At 42.6% G+C, this 21,149-nt stretch overlaps 1 protein-coding gene across 1 annotated transcript in view; it reads right to left on the bottom strand.

Moving 5' to 3' along the window:
• The window catches only part of CCDC15 (coiled-coil domain containing 15), a 59,788-nt gene extending 42,218 nt beyond the window's left edge, over positions 1-17,570 (bottom strand). Inside the window, 4 exon segments of the mRNA XM_030220465.1 lie at positions 3,494-3,607; positions 7,049-7,270; positions 11,634-11,783; positions 17,122-17,570. Of these exon segments, the coding sequence (XP_030076325.1) occupies positions 3,494-3,607; positions 7,049-7,270; positions 11,634-11,783; positions 17,122-17,334 (699 nt within the window). The 5' untranslated portion in view covers positions 17,335-17,570.
• Between the last annotated feature and the right edge of the window lie 3,579 nt (positions 17,571-21,149).

Here is a 21,149-nt window from a genome sequence, read left to right as displayed (position 1 = left end):
TTGTAGAGACTGCGAGGGGGTCAGGTGACTTTTGGCCAAATTGACGACCCAGCCCAGATATTGAAGTACTGAGACCACTCTGGCTGTTACATGCTGACTCTCTGCCAGCAGAGTTTGCTCGATTGAGCCAGTCGTCCAGGTACGGGTGAACCCGAATACCCTCTCGCCTTAGAAAGGCAGCTACTACCACCATAACCTTCGAAAAGGTGCGGGGAGCTGTGGCGAGGCCAAAAGGCAAGGCCCGGAACTGGAAATGCTTTCCCATCACCGCAAACCTCAGAAACTTCTGGTGCGGGGGCCAAATTAGTATGTGCAAGTAAGCTTCTTTCAGGTCCAGAGACGTGAGAAACTCTCCTGGCTGTACCACCGCAATGACGGAGCGCAGGGTTTCCATGTGAAAATGCCGCACTCTCAGGGACTTGTTTAATTCTTTTAAGCCCAGAATAGGGCAAAAAGACCCTCCTTTTCGCGGCATCACAAAGTAGATGGAGTAGCGGCCACAGCCGTGTTCGGCGGGAGGTACCAGGGACACAGCCCCTATCTGAATCAGACCTTGCAAAGTCTCCTCTACCGCCGCCCGTTTGGCGGCAGAACCGCATCGGGATTCCACAAACACATCTCTTACAGGGGCGTTGAATTCTATTCTGAAACCGTCTCTGATCAGGTCCAAGACCCACTGATCTGAGGAAATGTTGGCCCACTCCTCAGCAAAGACGTCCTCCGATGACAGGACTCGAGGAGAGGGCCGGCACACCATCATTGAGAGGGTCGCCCCTGAACTCCAGGCCTTGAGCCAGTGGCTGTGGAACGTTTGTCCGAGCGAAAGGAGTTCCTCTGCTGAAAACGGGCACGGGAAGTGAACCCAGCAGAACACCCCGGGCGGTACCTTCGAGCTTCAGGGAAGCGAGGTCTGTAAGAGTGGACCGCCGCACCCTTAGAGGAAGGCTGAGGCCTATCTTCGGGCAAGCGCTGGGGTTTAGCCTCACCCAGGCCCTTCACAATTTTCTCCAACTCCTCACAAAACAGGAGAAGGCCTTGAAAGGGCAACTTCACCAACCTTTGCTTAGAGGCCATGTCCGCCGCCCAATGCCGTAGCCAAAGAAGATGGCGAGCCGCCACTGCTACTGCCATGTGTTTAGCAGAAGCTCTGACAATATCATAAAAGACGTCAGCAAGAAAGGACAAGGCCGACTCCATCCGCGGAGCCACATCTGAAAAGGGCTCCGCTCCATCATCGGGCTGTTCCACTGCCTGTTGCAACCAAGCCAGGCAGGCTCTAGCAGCATAACAACTGCATGCAGACACCCGAATAGTGAGACCTGCAATTTCAAATGACCGTTTAAGTGCTGATTCCAGTCTACGGTCTTGAATATCCTTCAGGGCAACACCTCCTTCAACAGGGAGGGTAGTTCTCTTTGTCACAGCTGTGACTAGGGCATCCACTTTAGGCATAGCAAAGTGAGCCATATGCTCCTCACTCAGAGGGTATAATTGCCCCATAGCCCTGGAAACTTTCAAAGGTCCCTCAGGGTCAGCCCATTGAGCCGAAATAAGCTCTTGGATGGAGTCATGCAAAGGAAAGGCTCGAGCAGGCTTTTTGGTACTACCCATCCTAGGATTCACAGAGGAGGCTGTGCCACTGGCAGGGTCCTCAATAGAGAGAGCCTGCAGGGCATCAGAAATAAGCGCTGGCAGCTCATCATGGTGGAAAATCCTCACCGCGGAGGGATCGTCCAGATCCTGAGTCACTTCTGCACCAGACTCTGGCTCCTCAGACCATGAAGGCCTGCCAGAGTCCTCCAAATCCTCGCAGCCCGACCACGGGGGAGAAAATGGAGGTGCAGCACTCTCTGAAGGGGAAAGAGCCCTTCTGCGCTTCCTATTCTGCCAATTATCAGGGAATAACGCCTCAGAGGGCATACCCAGGCTAGAATCCACCGGGGGGGGGGGGGGGGGGGGGGCATTAGAAGAGGCCCCTGCAGGGCTTTGTGGGAGAGCTCTTTTAAGCATGTATGCTTTATGCATTAATAAGACAAAATCGGGGAGAAAAACTCACCCTGGGAACCCGGATCTCTAACGGGGCTAGTAGCTCTCATATCAGCCTCACTCCAAGGCCTCCCCCCCTGGCTTAGGACTCTCCGTCTCAGCGGAGGTCGCGCCATGTGGTAAATTCAAAATGGCGTCCGCTGCCAGCTCAGAGCGCGAAGAATTGTCTCTCACCACGCTCGGGCCGGCTCTAACGTCTGTACAGCACGATTTACAGAGCCCTGCTGCTGATCTGCGCTTTGCACACTTGGAACAGCGCTTTACTGTCTCCGCAGCCATCGCCGAAAACGGCGGTAAAATTCAAAATGGCGGTTTGCGCCAAATCGCCCCGATCGCGGGCCCACCCCGGAGAAGTCAGAAAACACTCTTACCTCACTGGACCGAGTATCACAGCTCCAGTCCCACAGAAAAAGGCAAGGAAAACCTCTGTTCCTTTTTTTTTTTTTTTTTTTTTTTTTTTTAACGCTGTGAGGAAAGCAGAGGTAAATAGAACTCCGGAGGCTCAGGTGAGTGGGAAAGGCAGGGAAAGGGCAAACCTATGTGCCTGCATCCACTGTTGTTGGGGAAGGACAGGGAAAGCTAAGCAATGTGTCCACATCCATGGAGGTATGGGTAAGGCAGGGAAAGGGCGAACCTATGTGCCTTTAAAGTGAAGCTGCTATAGCCTCCAACACCCCTGCTAACAACTGACAAAAGCACAGGAGCAACCTCCAGACAGATTTTAGATGGAGCTCGAAGAAGCTGCAGCCACTCTGCTAGGGGAGATAGAGAATACTGAAGAGAGGCAGTGGAGCAAGCTGGTATGAGGCACTGAAAAAAGTGTGCTCTCTATCTCTCTCTGCTGGTTGATGGACACAACCCATCTGTAATGGCTGCATCTGCTTGATGACAAGGAAATGGTTGACTATTCGAATCGATCTTGGTAAGGTGTTCCAGAGCTTGCTGTCTATAACGGAGAAATTGGACACATATGTTTTGTACATGATTCCTTTACAGTTGGGAAGATGTAAGTTTAGATAAGTTCGAGAAGATCTAGAGTGATTCCTGGTAGGAAGGTCAGATTGTACATGTAGGCTGGGGATTCTTCGTAGATAATCTTATTATTTTAGAACCCTACTTGGAATATAAGGAAGCGCTAAAGAATATAAGTAAAATAGTTGATAATTATAGTATGCTGTGTGTGCCAGTTTTAGTAATTTAAACATAAATTCTTTGTACTAGTGGTAACCAATGATAACTTTTGTATAATGGTGTTATGTGATCATAATTTTTAAGGTTGCCTAACAATCTAATGGCTGTAATTTGTAGCATTTGAAGTCTCTTCAAAGTACCCATAGATCCATTGATTCTCTAGGTAGAAGAACCTTCAGATATCACCTCTTTTCACTCATGTCTCTAACTAGTCATCCTCAGCTAGTCCACCTTTTGTCTTTTTCTACATACTCACATCTCTGGTAGGAGACACCCTCCAGATGCCTCCTGGCAGTTCAGTGCATGCTTCTTCCTGTACAGTTCTACAGGCAGCCAATCGGTGACGTACTTGCTTTATGGTCTTGCTAAGCTATGAAATAAACCCCCAAATGATTAGTAAATAGTTTAAAACACAAATTCTTATCATTGGTGTATATAAAACATAAAAGGATACAAAGATGTATTTTCAAAGCACTTAGATACAAAGTTCTATAGGTTACTATGGAACTTTGTAAGTCTAAATGCTTTGAAAATGAGCCCCTAAATCACTTAAAGCACTGGGTAGTTAAACCAACAATGTATCACTATAATATGAAATGCCAAATGCCAACTCACATATAATAAAAATGTGAAGATATAAATGTGTGAAATGTGCTCAGATTGAAATGTCACTCATTGCACCATGAGACAAGTAAAGAGAACATTCAGTAAGAAAGGTTTTTGAACATTTTATATATTTTTTTGTTCATTGAATCTTCTATGCTCTATAGAACGTGCTGTGATGGTTCCCTTTACTTGTTTCATGCTGCAGTGAGTGAAGTTTGATCTGAGCACATTTCACATATTTATATCTTCACATTTTTATTATATGCGAGTTGGCACGCGACATTTCATATTATATTGATACATTATATTATTCTATTTTTTGTTGGTTTAACTACCCTGTGTTTTACGTGATTTAGTTTAGTTTGTGGATGGAATTTTAAGCATATTTGAAACATAAAAAGATGCAATACAAGGGTACTATTACATGGAATAGGTACTACAAAAGAATTCTCACAATTACTAAATATAAGTCTCTAGATACAAATTAAATGTCACTATTTTCTTTGATGTTAAATACAGCAAATTACTTACCTGTACAAGGGGTTCTAGTGGCCTAGTTGTTAGGGTGGTGGACTTTGGTCCTAGGGAACTGAGTTCGATTCCCACTTCAGGCACAGGCAGCTCCTTGTGACTCTGGGCAAGTCACTTAACCCTCCATTGCCCCAGGTACAAATAAGTACCTGTATATAATATGTAAGCCACATTGAGCCTGCCATGAGTGGGAAAGTGCGGGGTACAAATGTAACAAAAATAAAAATAAATCAGAAACACAGCTAGATGGCTGATGACATCCACTAGCACCAACCCATTTTCAAAGTCTTTCTGTCTTTTCAAGTAATCACTGGGACTCACATGCAGCCATTCCTTCAGAAGTACTTCAGCCTTTTTCTAGAGCATGAGTATGAACTATCAGAGAAGTAGATGGTACTACTAGTCTGATTTATCCTGCTATCTACAGAGAAACCCCAGTACAGGTAAGCCACCATGCTTTCTACATTGAAAAGCAAGATGAATCAGACAGACAGGTTTGGAGGAGAAGCTTAGTGGTTAGAGAAGTGGGTGGCGAACCAGGGAAATCCACTTGCTGAATAAATAATCAAGATATCCTTTTTGACCAATGGAATTCAAGAGTTTAGATACCATCTTATGTTTTTGAATTTCACAAACTTTCTTAGCATTGCGGGCCAGATTCTATATATGGTGCTCAAAAGTGTGCCAGCAAATTTGGGCATGCGTCCAATTTGTGCATGGTTTAATTGGTTAACAAACCAATTAATGTTAATAATTGGGCCCTAAACCAATTATTGGTGTTAACTGGCAAAAAGTTATATTTACACATGCATCTGAAAAGGGGCGGGGCCATAGGAGGGGAATGGGCAGGTCAGGGGAGTTCTCTAGAGATGTGTGCAGTATTATGGAACTTGGGGGGATCCCTAATTTACATACTTAATTTACACTCCAGGATCTAGACCAGCTTAAAAGTTGGGCACAGATCCTGGAGGTACTCACTATTCTATAAACACTGTCCAACTCAAAGCACCGCTTACAGAATAGCACGGAGTGTGGTTTTTGCTCGGCACCTAAATTTGGGTACCATTGATAGAACTCCCCCCTGTATGTGTTACACATGTCACAAGCATTACATAAACAAAAGTCTGGACAAGCTATCTCCTATGGAGATGAAAAATGGAATGGAATTCAAACAGATGGAGGAGGAGGAGATAAACAGAAAGGATTCCTATATGGAAAGAGAAAGGAAGCAAAGCAAACTTAGCAGTGCTTAAAAGGCAACTCCAGTAATCAATATATATAAATGGCGAGTGTCGTACATACTCACAAATGTGCAGGAGAGACCCTCTCTGCCCCGCCCCTGCGTCAATACGTGATGACGAGGGCAGAACAGAGAGGGTCTCTACTGCGCATTTGCGAGGGACACCACCGTTGCTAACGCTCCCCCCACCCGGAGTCGCCGCCGCCACCCACCTTCCACCCGGTCGGGCCCTCGCTCCGCTATTGAAACAGCGAGGGCATGCAGCACACAGCTCTGCTGAGCTGCCGTCGGCCGTCCTTCTTCTCTGCCTGTGTCCCACCCTCGACGATGTTACGTCACACGAGGGTGGGACACAGGCAGAGAAGAAGGAAGACCACGGCAGCTCAGCAGTAGAGCTGTGTGCTGCGTGCCCTCGCTGTTTCAATAGCGGAGCGAGGGCCCGACCGGGTGGAAGGTGGGTGGCGACAGCTCCGGGGGGTGGGGGGGGGGGGGAGACGAACTCGGAGGGGGAGCGGCAGTGGTGAACTCGGCGGCGGGGTGGGGGGGCCTTTCAACCCCCCCCCCCCTATACTAGCCTGTTTTTAGGGGCTGAACAGCTAGTTGGGAAATAAGACCAGACTTCTACGGTCTGTGCTCCAATTATGGCTACACATATCTGAATGGGCTGGAGTGGGCTTCAATAAAACTCCAGTAGTTGGGGAATAAGACCAGTGCCGGGCAGACTTTTATGGTCTGTGCCCCAAAAATGGCTAGGGAAGATCAAGATCAAGTATGCATATGTTATACTGCATCATACCATACGCTATGAGTTTAACTTGTAGGGCAGAAGGGATGGACTTTGAATATCTGCTGTCATCTACTATGTTACTTTCCTTCCCAGAATTTATTTTGAGGGATCCTAAATCGCTCACTAGGGTCCAAAGAGGCAACATTTTTGGATGAATACAAAATGTTCTAAACAAAAGGGCAATACCTACCAATCATTCAATATCTGGCCGATATCTGTAACTGCCTGCGTGAAGTTCGGTATTCCTATTTTTAAAAAAGCCCAATATCTCCTGGAGTATTTAAACCTACAATATTTTATTTCATTCTCCTCTCATCTGAAGGGGAATGCCCCTTGCCATTCTTTTTAACTGTAGAGTTAAGTGAAGTGGAAACAGAAACATATACATCCTATGTTTCAAAATGAACCATGTGCTCAGTGTGAAAATTATAGGCCAAGGAGGGTAAAAAGCAGACAAACTAGGGGGAAAAAAACCCTATAAATGAAGACATATTGTGCTGTTGCTTTAAGCAGAGGCACATTCTAATTGAACTAGAAGTGCAAAGGAGCTGGAAAAAAAATCTGCCAAACCCAATACACTTATGATGGCACTATTTGGTCAACCTAATAATCTCTACTTCTGGAGAAGCAGAGAATTCAGGACTCACAGTTTTTGCTTGCTGTTGGAATAACTCATATTTTACATCATCTCCTTCTTCTTCAGTAGCTTCTTCCATACCGTCACCAAGGGGCTGTGCAGAGACCCAGCAGGAACCAGACATGCAAATGGCACGCTCTGTTGTACTTCGGTACACACAGGTATTTCTTTTTGGGGTCAAGTGTTTTGCAGCTTCTGAAGACTGTTTTACTACAAGTCCTTCCTTTTCAGCCTAAAAATATAAATAAAATAGAACTCATACAGATCCATTCATCCAATTTTCTATACCTTACCAAAATAAAAAATATATATCAAATTCACAGAACTATGTAACTTTGTAAGTCTAAGTGCTTTGAAAATACACCTATATCTCATTAAAGATAGCTGTTCCATCCCATTGGATTGTGTGTCAGTACATGGTCAGAATCGCATTTAAAATTATCAACATCTTTAATATTTTAATAACCCATCAGACCTTTTCAGATATACAGCATTACCCTCCCCTGACATAAGTTACCACATTGCCTCTATGATTTACAACCACTTCTACAGACCAGCTCTGTAAGGTGCAAGATGGAAAAAGGTACATAGAAACTGAAACTTTCAGCTCCTGGCATAAACTTTTAATTATTCTTTATTAGTTTCTTACAGTTTACAAAATAAACTTATAAGTTGCAACACAGCAGTGATTACAAAAGTAAATAGTAATAGCCAGAATTTTTAACAACAAAATCTTTGTATCAATTGTAAAGAAATAAAAAATATACTAAAGGCAAATACTCAGCTTCCTTAGATCACCATCAGTTTGGGAGGAGTACTCAAATAAGGAGTCTAATGACATATAGGTAAACGGAAAATGGTCTGATCCACAAATCCCCTGTATCTTTATATTTCCCTTAGAACCTTTACACCAACTATCTGGGCAATTTCTTATTTTCTATGAACTTTTTAAGCTGATCTGGATCAAAGAAAATATATTTATTCCCCATGTACTTTATACAACATTTGCAAGGGTATGCTAACAAGAATGTAGCTCCTAAAGATCTAACTTCTTCTCTATAAGCTAGGAAAGTTCTTCTTCGATCCTGCGTAGTTCTCATCACATCTGGAAAGATCCACACTTTTTGTCCACCAAATATTTTTTGTGAATTTTTGAAGTATAGTTTCAAGAGAGTCTTGTTCAAAAACAAACGATATCAGTAAAGTCCTTCGAGTAGACACTTCTGAAATAGATTCCTCCAATAAAGCTGAAATATCTTGAAGATTTAATTCAGGATTTTGATCATTAACTATTGGATTCACCTCACACTGTTTAGATTCTGGAAGGTAATAAATTCTATTAATTGGCGGAATAGCAGACTGAGGGTATGCCAGAATTTCAAGAAGATATTTCTTAAGAAAATCCATTGGTGAAATTCCAATAGAAATAGGAAAATTTAAAATCCTGAGATTTAGTCGTCTATTATAGTTCTCTAGCTGTTCCAGCTTTGAAGCAACTTTCATTTTATCCACTATTAACATTTCTAAGAGATGTCATATCAGTTTGTATCTGAGTGTTTTGAGTTTTCGCTTCTTGTTTAACAGTCTCCAAAGCCAGCGATAAAGAATCTACCTTGTTTATTAATAAAGCAGTGTCTTGGGATGTTTTAGCAACTGCCTTGGTTAAATTTTGTATCGCTGCCCAGATAGTTTGTAAGGTTACCGCTTGGGGAGCGGCGAGCTCCATGATCGTCTCTTCTGCTACTTGGGGCTGTGCACCACCGTCAAAGGCCCTTCGGTCACCGACTACCGATTCCGTTGAGACCTCCTGCATGGCCCAAAGGTTAGCAGGACAAAGCGGTTGACTAAGTTCCGGCGGGGATAGCGATGTTTTAGCCCCTAATGGAGACGCCGCTCCTCCGGACGTTCCAACTGCAGGGTCCCTCTCGCCGGTTCCAACTGGGGTGCTCGATAAGAAGCGTCGCAGCGTTTGCTGAGTGGGGGTAGGTATAAGGGCTGACGATTGGAAACCCTTAACCACCCCCTTTCTCTTAGTATGAGGCATATTGTGGCAGAATTCAAAGAAAAATCAGAGAATTGCAGCGCACTCCTCCGACGCCCTCTCAAGCTCGGATCGCCCTGGCATAAACATTTAGAAAGAAAATGTCTACAGGAGTCAGAGAAGGCTATCAATATATGAAACTCAAAAAAGACCACAAATTATGGCCTCAACATTATACAATGTGCCTTGTCTCCAGTTCTTCAGCACAGCCAATGCTAAATGATCATTTCCTCCATTGTCAACATATCTCTGCATACACAAACCCCAATCAAAAAAAGTAAACACACCATAAAAGCATCTTACCTCAAACCATCATTTAAACAATGCTCAAACCACACTACAATGGAGTTGAAATTGGTGAGCAGCTGCTACCGCTAAACACCAAGCCTAGTATCAACCCCTGGAAATTACAATATATTCACCCTTCAATCAAAGCTGCGACCAGTCCACCTCTTTATTTAACCCAGCCCATTCTACCGTATCCCACATGTAAATCATTCTTTGTTCTTTCTTATCAAAACCTGCGACGCATCCCCCACCCCTCCATGACACATCTGCAATAACACCAAAAATCTCAAACCAAATTCAATGGGATACCAAAATAGCCTCAATCCACCTTAAGAGTAAATTGCTTAAATGTTGAGCAATCCTATTCTTAATTGAACTAATAATTTGTCCAATATACCACGTGCAACACAGAATCCCATAAAGTACTTGCTTAGAAGTGCAGTCTATATGTGATCTTAAATTGTTTATGAGTGTGTGGATGGAAGCAGTCTCTATACACAGATGACAATATATACATCTACCACACTTATGATGTCCCACCTGTTGCATTGCTACTGGTTGACTATCCCTCTGTTTACTAAACAATTCTCTGAGATTACAGCTACCAGAATATGCAAAACAGGGCTGATCACTAAGCTGTGGATGCAAGGAGAGAACATACCAATGATGTTGAATAATCCTTTTAATATTATTTATTTATTTGGATTTTGCTCACACCTTTTTCAGTAGTAGCTCAAGGTGAGTTACATTCAGGTACTCTGGATATTTCTCTGTCCCAGGAGGGCTCACAATCTAAGTTTGTACCTGGTGACTTGCCCAAGATCACAAGGAGCAGCAGTGGGATTTGAACCGGCCACCTCTGGATTGCAAGACTGGTACTCTAACCACTAAGCCACTCCTCCACCTGATCAAAATAAGGCAGCACACAGGTCACCCTAGAATCCTCAAATTGCTGAGATTAAACAGCCAAACTCTATTCACATTGACCGCTCTGTTAACAACCATGCGGGGATATCCTCTGTGGTAAATTCAACACTTCATTCCAATTGTTTGAGTCAAAAAAAAGTATCTTGTTCTGTACACAATCATTTTAAACGCAGAAATACATCTTAAATTCTCTAAAAAGCCTACCTAAATAAAAATATTTTAAGATCTTTCTTAATATCAGTAAAGCTCAGAATGCTTCTCAGCTTCAATGGAATTTTTTTAATTAATTTTTTTTTTTTTTTGTTACATGTGTTCCAAAGGACTGGTTCTGCTATACAAAAAATTATATTCCTATATTCCTCTAACCTAACAGCTCGAAAACAAGGGACATCAAATAAATATTTGTTTTCAGACCTCAGAGAGCATCTGGGCTGGTAAATATGTAACTTAGATGCCAAAAGAGGTGAAACTTGACCACTGAGAACCTTAAACATTAAACAAAGAATTTTAAACTTTACTGTACTAGGCAAACTTTTGGAATAGCTCTTGTGAATTTTTTTTTTTTATTTCTTCATTGCCGACTTAAGACTCATAGCATGGCTGGACAAACAAAGCCCGGCAATGTAGTACAGGTGGGGGGTGAGGGCAGAAACCACTGCATGGCCATTATATGTTCACAGAAGGCAGCTACATGCCACAGTTGTGGGTGCCCCTTTACTGACCCTTAGATATCTATTAGACAAAATTTAAAATACTGACCTTTGTCTTTAAAAGTTAAGGACCACTTAACTTTTTTGTGTTTGTTTTTGGAAACAGCATAAACCTTATGACTCTTCCCATGCATACCCTTAGACCCACTGAAGCAACCTTGCTTCAAGAAATGAGGCTAGTGGAAACTAGAAAATGTATCTACTTGGCTGTATGCTAAAAGATATTCACCTTCTTTCCGATTTCCTGTAGGTCAGAAAGTCCCTTAAGATTTAGGTTTTTCATTTTTTTTATTTACATCCAATTAGAATTATAGAAGCCCATGACTTCAAAGAGTTATTTTGCTGCTACAGTATTATTTCTGTTAGACAGAAATACTCTGAACACCCAAGATACAAGAAATCTACAATATTTTTATTTATTCTTTTATTGAGAAGATGGGTTGTAGTGAGATAACCAGCAATATATGGATTGGGTGGGTTTATATTTTGATATCTGATGGATGTGATCTTTGTTTTCTCAACAAATATTTTTATTACATACAACTATTTGTATTACATATAGTAACTTGCTTTGAAAAGTCATTAGAAAGAATAAATAAATATGGCTAAAAACTAATAGGTTATCTTACTGCTTCATAAGATTTCTGAAGTTGACGATTTTTCTGCAGTCTGGCCCGTTGATTCACTCTGTTCTTCACTTCTCCCTGGAAACGCTTTAGATTCTCTTGCTTTTCCTTCTGTTGCTTCTTCAATTCTGCTTCTACTTGAAAAGCTGAGACCTGGATAAAAATACTGCAAGATTTAGATAACATATTCCTGACACTACTGATAGAACAAGTGATGCAATGGGCCAGATAAGGAACTTCTTACTTGGACTAAGTACAGTTAAGTGCTGCCATCTCTTCTGATGCTGAAGGCCAGCATAGGGCTGTAATTGCTTGTGGCCTATGGGCATAGATGTTAAAACTACCCCTGCTACACTAATGGTAACTCTTCCTCTTCTGCTCATGCATTTTAAAATACAAATTCAGAACATGTTAGTGGAAAAAGAAACTAGCAGAATTAACTTTACAAACATATAGGAGTGGAGGAGTGGCCTAGTGGTTAGGGTGGTGGACTTTGGTCCTGGGGAACTGAGTTCAATTCCCACTTCAGGCACAGGCAGCTCCTTGTGACTCTGGGCAAGTCACTTAACCCTCCATTGCCCCATGTAAGCCGCATTGAGCCTGCCATGAGTTGGAAAGCACGGGGTACAAATGTAACAAAAATAAAAATAAAATAAAATTATATAATTATAAGACTGCAAGAATTTCACAGGGATGTTTGACATTAATGTATTACTGAAATGCATTCTAAAATTTGTTTTTGAGAAACTGCAACACTGGAATTTACTTCCGTCACCTGAGACTGTTATCAGTCAGTTACTCCTGGGAGAACTGTGTATGGAAAAAAAAAAAAGCTTTTAGATGCACATTTTTTTTAATTCTGCAAACTTTTACACTTTTGTAACATTTTGTATAGAATTATCCCATCATAAAAGGTGTGGCATTTCCAAATCCTTCACCTCCCCCACCGTCTCATTCCTCAAGTTACTTGAATCAGATGATCTCTCTCCTCCCCGAAAGGATCAGTTCCTGATATTTTCTTCGTCTTTTTCAAGGTAGATACCTCCCAACTTTCACCCGATCCCCAGCAACCCCCCTGTTCCAGTTCTCTCTTCATCCCTCTTTCAAACCCCGACCCGGGCACTTACCCTCCCCCCCAGCACACACACACACATCAATAGTTGTCTCTTAACCATGCTCCTTCAGCACACCCCACTATAGCTCTGTCAGCTCTTCCCCATAACATCACTAGCTCGCTCTCTCTCCCCTCCCCCACCAAATACCACATGGACAAACAGACTTTTCTCCTCCTGTTATGTAAATGCACCCCTTCGCTGGCACACTATGGAAAACTCAGGTCTTATCTAATCATTTTTCTTTCCTTTAGTGTAACTTATGAGTTACAGTGAAGCACGAACAGCATCCTGAGACAGAACCTAACTGAGATTGGGAACAGCAAAGCCTGAGTGATCCAGATAGAGCTGGAGACAGCTCAGAATTTTGCTGTTCCATATAGAGAACTGTGCAGCTGCTCCAATTCAGTATTTTGATAAGGTAGTGCCAGACACTAGTGCCATATGAAACAATTCCTCCCTCCTTAAATGCAAATAAGCACAAACAACTTTTAAACAAGTAGCTACAAGATGCATCTTTGTACACAAAAGTCTTGAACACTGAAACACAACAAAAAAAAAAGAGAAGATTTAGGGTGACTTCTGGACTGATCTGTTGGTACTAAAGGAAAGAAAATTACCAGGTAAGACCTAATTTCTCCTTTCTTAGCATCACCAACAGATCAGTCCAAAACTGGCAGGATGTACAAAAGGAGTCCTCAAGTTGGGAAAGACAGAAAACTCTGCATATAAGACAGAAGCTCCAAAAGCTCCAAACGAAGATTCCTCCCTAGCTGACATGTCAAGCCTGTAATGCTTTGAAAATGTATGTAAGGAAGACCACACTGCTGATCTACAAATTTCCTGCAGAGAGATTGCTCTCATTTTGGCCCAAGTAGCAGCAAGACATTTGGTCAAGTGAACCTTTAAAGCCAGAGGTGGAAGTTTGCCCACCAAGACACAAGCCAAGGACATCACTTCTTTAATCCATCAAGCAATTGTAGGCTTGGAGGCCGGTAGCCCTTTCTTGGGCCCCACAAAAATGATCAAGAGATGAAATACCTAGAGGTCTGATGAAGAGGATTCAACGAATATGTAAGAACTTTAAGGAAGCATACTTCCTTTCATAATCCTCTTGGCAAAAGGATGGAAGATAGAACAGCTGATTTAAGTGGAAGTCAGAATCTATCTCTGGAAGGAAAGAGAGGGAATAGATGTAATAGAGACTCCAGATTCTGTGAAATAAAGAAAGGGATTTCTACATGAAAGTGCCTGCATTTCTGAAACTAAATAGGCTGAAGCCATAGCCACTAGAAACACTGGATCTGATATTCTGCCGGTGGTGGTGAGCGTTTTGCTCACCTTCAATAGTTATTCCCGGATATTCAAAGATGGGATCTGTGCGGGCTTCGGCTTTGAATATCCAGTTATTTTTAAGCCAGCTAACACATAGCAACACTTTTCCACATGTATGTGTAAATTTGAAACAGAAAACATCAGAACAAGGTAGTTGTACTGTGATACTCTATTTTATGTCTGTGGAAATCACCGATGAAGAAACAGTGGAAATAAACTAGAAAAAAATCAGCTTTTCTAGTTTCTGGAAGGCAGAATTCCATCTTTGCCATATGCTGTCCTCACAATCTCCACCCCCTCCCCCCAACAGAGGTTTACAAGGGGGAACCATGCAGAATATTTTGAATAATGGAACATTAAAAATATTTTAGTATTGAAGTTAAGGATCTTGCAAAAGTATGTGAGGCACATAAGCAGAACTATGCTTTCAGTCATGACATTTACACATTCCTCTCAAGTATAGTTTTTGTAAATATGACACAGCAGTCACCAAAAAATAACAAAAGGAAACTGAAGACACAAGTAGTGTTTCCAGAAAAAAAAAACCATAAGGATATATATTAGAGAGCAGATAAACAAAATTGTGAAGATCTAAATTCCGCATTTCACATGCAATGTTTAGCCATAGGTATGTAACCTTTAACAGCGGCAACTGTTGACCATGGAAAGGAAAACACCTGCATACAAGTCACTTAACCCTCCATTGCAAAAAAAAAAAAAAAAAAAACACAGAAAGGGGGTATATCAAGTCCAGTTCCTTTCCCTTTCCTCACCCTCAGGAGCCATCACTAGATCAGGGTTTGAGAATACATGTAATGAAGCTACATATGAGAAGTCTGCAAGCAGTGGAAGTAGCAGACATGCAAGTTTTTCTCATTAGGGGTATCTTGAAAATCTAACCCTGTTGGCAGCCCTCCTACTTTTATATGCATTATATACATGACCTCCAAAACCAATCCTGGGGAACCAATAGCCAAGCTTCTCTCATGCATATTTATGATTGAGGTCCAGAAAGCCCATTGTGTTGGGGTGGGGGGGAAACACTACATCAGAACAGGTTTGGGAATTAGTACTCTAAAAAACAGCCAAACACAATCCAAAGGGTTGTGTGGAATGAATGTAAAGAAATGATGAAAGTGGGAAATACCCTCAGAAACCAAGGCTCCTGCCAAGGTCTAATCAACAAGACACGGTTATCTACTCAATTGGATCATACTGACAGGGGTATCGGTCTCAAGCTGACTAAGAGGCATATTTTCAAAGCACTTTGGGAGGCTAAGTTCCATAGGTTTCTATGGAACTTTGGGAGGCTAAGTGCTTTGAAAATATGCCTCTTAACTTCTCTTACAACCTGATGAAGTCCTGTTATAGGTGAATCGAATCGGGCCCCGTTGAAAATCAACAGTTGAACTGTGGGGTTGTCAAGCCAGCATTGATTAAGCTAAGTTGATGCATGCTATGCTGTAGCTTGAACAGTTTTTGTTACTCAGTTATCTTTAATATTTATGCTCTATTATGGGCTTTTTTGTATAAAACAATTTGTGCTCTATTATGGGCAATTTTGAATGAGTGGAATAGGGAATATTTACCCCATGAAAGAAACTTGATCACAGGCACAAAGTCTTTTATAGATAACAGTGTCTTGTTGATTAGACCTTGGCAGGAGCCTTGGTTTCTGAGGGTTATTTCCCACTTTCCTCATTTCTTTACATTCATTCCACACAACCCTTTGGATTGTGTTTGGCTGTTTTTCAGTTTTCTGGAGTATTAGATTACCTGTTTAGGATTAACAGCCCATACTGTTTTTTACATCATAAATTAGTACTCCAAACCAGGGGTGTCCAGCCTCAGCCCTCACCAGGTCAGGTTTTCAGGATTTCCCTACTGAATATGCAAGAGATGACATCAAGTTTCATCTTTGAATGCAATGGCTGTCTTGTTTTGACAGTCTGCTGGATTTTGGAAAATTTGGAGTAAACTGAACTTTGTAGAGCCCTTTAAGAACTTCTCTGGTATCGGTGAATAACATTTTGAAGAAGAACCACATCAATACATGGACAATTTGTATGAATATAATTGCTGCAGGGAGGGGGGTGCAGGAAGGGGGGTGCAGTTTTAAACTGTTTGTTTGAGATTATATTGTGCAATAAAGATTGTGTTTTTAAACAGTGGAAGTTAAATTGTGAATGTATTATTATATATTGATAAATAATATATTAGTCACAAGGTATTTTGTACTTTTTTTTTTTTTTACTAAATATTGAATATTCCGTCATTAGTATATTTATACATATTCATTGAGGAAATCCTGAAAAACTAACAGGATCACAGCTCTCAAGGACCGAGGTTGGCCAACCCTGCTCTAAACCATCCTTCAAACTTTGCTATAGCCCTCATGTTTTCCCACATTTTCCAAGGTGTTCACCCTGTAGCAGGTTTCCGCTCCCCAAGCAAACCTTTCACTACAAGCTTTCCATAATATGGCTTCCAAACACACTTTCTGAAACAATCCCATCAAACAGAGAGCCTCTTTCTTGTATGTCAATTTTATTCTAGAATTTTTTGGAACTGTAAAATTACAGAGACGCCAAGTTACCTATTTCCAGTCTGGCAACTTTTTGGCCAGTCCTAGTTTTGAACTTGCATCCCAAAGTAGTGTGGGATTTGTAGGGCTTCATCCTGGCCACTGAAATCAGCACTGCAGGTAATGCTGGGGTAGTGCAAAATCCAGGACTGTCCCAAGATCTCCAACCTGGAACTGGGTAACTTGACTTCTCTGAAATTACTATACCTTAGTATGAGAAAGAATATGGGAACTGTAGTCCAGTGAATAGGAGAGTTTAAACACCTAAAGCGAGCTTTTAAAAAGGAAAAAAAAAATAGAAGGCGAAGGTTCTAAACATCAACAACTGAATGGCATTACAAGACAGTAGTGATGTGAAGCAGCAGGTAACCCAACTATGATCCGGGGTACTACGAAACAGAACGAATTACACAAACTACTTTCAGTTATAAAGTAATATATTTACATCACTAAAACTCACAAAAGCTTGCTTGTCCACCGACTCTTCCCATTCATCCCTGGCGCTTTCCACCCAGGCTCCTACAGCAGCCACTTGCTGGTTCCTGCCCGCTAGCACCTTTTGGTTCACCACCAGCCGCAACGGTTTGATTTTATTTGGTACAGGTTGAGCTATGCACCTCATTGCATGGCGTGATTTGACGTCCACGGAAGGCTGCAAGTCAGAAGGCACCATTCTGACCAAAATGGGCCCGTGACTCTAACCTAGAGAACGGCCGGTACCCAGAGCAAGACAATATATCCCACTGCGCCCCTGAAGAATAAAAATAACGCCGACTTTAACCCTAAAAAATGAATTCTACCCCTACACCCGCCTCCTCGTGTTTTTTAACATGCCTAGGAATACAATCACTAAGCTAGAAACCAGCAACGAGTTTGAAGTGTAAGTCCCAACCGTCACAGACTAATAACTTCCCAAGCTCCCTTACTTCCCCGTGACGTCACCCTTACCAAAAAAAATCGATTGGCTGGATTTTAGAAAGTTTTCCTCCCACCTTAACGTAAGCTAATCAGCTGTGGTGGGTCAATATTTATTTTAGGGCAGGCCTTGTTGCTATGGGAAATACGTAGTCGAGTTTGTGGTTGCTATGGGAAACACGTCAGTTTGTGGTTGCGAGAGAGGGGCGTAGAGACAGAAAATGGAACCTACGCTTCCGGATTCATCGTTTCCCACGGCAAAAAATGTTTAAAGAATAACCTGTATCATATGTCCGCGTTTCTTTTGTACAGTTAAAGAATGTTAATACTGCCAAAAAAGTAAAACATCTCACGGCGGCTTCAGGGACAGAAGCGAGACAAGCGCCTAGAGCCAGTTTGGTTCTTTCTAGTTCTTGCTCTTACCCAAGCCAGCCAATCTGTTGTATTCTTTCCTCCTCGAGTATATGGAGGTGTATTTCCATTTGCTGCTAAAGTTCCAGGTTGTTTTCCACTTTGAAGCCAGTGAGCCGAATCCTATTCTGAAATCCACAGTGCTCGGCTCAGGTAGTATGGGACAACAGGATATGTCAGCCACCCTTACCTGTAATAAGTGTTCACAGTGTGGACAACAGGACAAGTCAGCCACACAAGACACAGCCCACCCGCTATCCCCTTTTGGATGAACATGCCAAAGTTATGGATTCACTGAGGGAGGAAATGGGCTGGTTGTTGGGTTGGCCTGCTGAAAGGGACCTTTAAAAATAAAATCTTTCAGAACTATAGGAGAGTGAGTCCATCTATGGTGTGGTTGGATGACATCACCTTCCTGTGATTCCTATGGAGAACCTCTGTTACAGGTAAGTAATCTCACTATTCCTCCATTCAAACAGGCTCTCCCTTTTCTGTACTCTTCCAACCTCCCAAAGTATCCCCTACCCTTCTAAATCAGTCCACCGCAATGGCCACACTCCACAAATCTACCCCATCACCCTGCAAACTCTCCCCCCCCCCCCCCCACCTACCTACCTCACCATCCTGCAAACTGCCACCTCCCCTACAGCAGAGTAATTTTTGGGGTGAGGGTGGGTCATCATTAGTAAAGGCTGTTTGGATTTGCACATCTTTCTTTGCGTTCTTACTCCACCCCTGTTTGGCTGTTATGTGGAGCTCCAGTCCAGAGACACCAAGAGTGGCCCATCCCAATGCTGGAAATTTACCACTGCAGTTCTGGAGATTGAAGGCCAAATGAGTGAGATTTTTCTTGCAGACCCCGGCAATCTCAAAACTAGTTCTGGCAGGTGCACATTCCAAAAATTGACATATTCCAATCAATAAATACAAAATAAAATTCTTTTTTCTATCTTAGTTCTCTGGTCATACTGCATACATAAACTATGTTGAATATTGACCCCCTAAATTTTTGCACAATTATTTTGCTTTAAGACATTAATGACTGATTCTTTACAGTATATATATTTCCAACAGAGGCTGGTTACAAATAGCGAAAAGGAGATGGAAGAAAAAACCTAGTTAATTATACTGTACCTACTTTCCCCCTTCATAAAAGATGTTTCCCCATTCTAGCCTCTTCCCAAACCCACTGCAGACTTCATGTCTACAGTGAGACAACTGGCAGATGGAAGAGCCATATTCAAAAACAGTATACTGAGGGGAAGATGCACTAAAATAATTGTTAATGCCCGTTGCTTACCGATTCCTTAGCGAATCGGTAAGCAACGGGAATGCATCAAGGAAAGGGAATGCAAATGAACTGCTCGTTGTAGCTCACTTGCATTCTCTATTCCATCGGTAAACAGTCGGCCGGTCGAGCATGCGCAGAGCAGCCAAGCGTTATGCTGGCTGCTCTGCGCATGCCAAATACGTCCAAAAAGTGCCTAACACCCATGTAAAAAAAAAAAAAAAAAAGAACAAGCTGCGTGTCCCAAGTCCTCATGAGGGACTTTAAAAAATGTTTTAAAAAAAGTTATAAACTACCAAAACCAAGACTGAAATATAGATAAGGCTACCAGCATTTAAATGTATATATCAGTTACTTCTTTTTTCTGTTTTCTATTTTGTTTTTTCTTGCTTAGATTATAGAGTGCCCTCAGCAACCACCACTGTTTACGGCAATATATTTTTTAATGCCACCTGGACATAGCACTTCTTTCATCGGGTCACTCTTGTTTTTTTATGTGCTATAGCCTATAATATAGTGTTTAGTCTAAATAACTCAAAACGTGAACTTATCTCTTAACGTTCTCTCCAAAATGCGCTGTGATACTTGAACTTGCTGCTTCACTCTTATCCACTTCTATCTGCGAACTAAATTTGGCTTCCCCTGGACGACATTTTTTTTCTTCCGATGTGCCCCAACGAGAGGTGTAGACCTCCCATTAGGTTTTTCACGGTAAGGGGATCTGAAAACAGTAGTGCAGCTCATTATAATAGCCTTTGGATCGTCTGCATTCCGTTTTCGTTAGCTGCTGCCGTGAAACACCTAACTGGGTATTGCCTCCAGTTTGTCCCCGTTGGATTAGAGGGCAGAACAGCCTGAACAAGGAGTATGCAGACCTCGGTGTTACAATGCCAAGCTCCCATTCACAGTAGGGGAAAAAAGCTCCAGCCTCTTATTGATCCGTATGGTGGAACTGATAAAGGACCACTTGCCAGGAAACTTGGTGATGCGGTAACATCGCAGCAATAGATCAAGGCGCTGGGGATGGTTGAGGTTCCACCTACACCACAGCAAAGCTTAGTGTGATCTATCCTATTTGGCCTGTAGGGTGCAAAAAAACAAACCCGAAGGTAAAGGAAAACCCCTATGTGTAATCCAAAAGAAATCCAAGGAGTAGAGGTGGACCAAGGAATCTTCATAGCCAAATACTAATTGCAGTTATCTTTATTCAGCACCACAGGTTTACAAGACCCAATGTTAATGGATTGTAGCTTGTGAGACCCTGTGCGCAGCGAAGCACAGATGAGGCAACTCGGACCTGAGCTCTGCAAGGTGGCCGGACAATACTGAGACTTCACCTGGAGCGACCCCTTCCCCCGGGGGTTGAGCCCCCAGGCCCCAGGGTCAACAGGACTTCCAAACACCAGCCGGGAGTAGAGGCACACCAAGAGCATGGTCAGAAGTCAGGCAGAGGTCAAGGCAGGCAGCAAGCAAAGCGATGGTCAGGATTCAGGCAGCGGTCAAGGCTGGCAGCAAACACGGAGATAGTCAGGATTCAGGCAATGGGTCAAGGCAGGCAGCAAACAAAGAGATGGTCAGGATTCAGGCAATGGTCAAGGCAGGCAGCAAACAAAGAGATGGTCAGGATTCAGGCAATAGTCAAGGCAGGCAGCAAACAAAGAGATGGTCAGGATATAGGCAATGGTCAAAATCACCAAGACACAGAAAAACAGGAAACACCACGAACTCCACCGAAGTTGAAGCCAAAGCAAAATGATGACAGTGTTCTGCTCTTAAATAGGCCTCCCATCAGAGGATCCCTGCCACAGCTGCCAGGCGAGGAATCTCATTGGGCACGCCCATAAGGAAGCTTCCCAAGATGGCTGCCTCTCAGG

The sequence above is a fragment of the Microcaecilia unicolor genome, chromosome 12, assembly GCF_901765095.1.
Source record: "Microcaecilia unicolor chromosome 12, aMicUni1.1, whole genome shotgun sequence".
Classification (NCBI taxonomy): Eukaryota; Metazoa; Chordata; class Amphibia; order Gymnophiona; family Siphonopidae; genus Microcaecilia; species Microcaecilia unicolor.
Note: the sequence above shows the minus strand (reverse complement) of the source record. Positions and strands in the feature narration are given on the sequence as shown.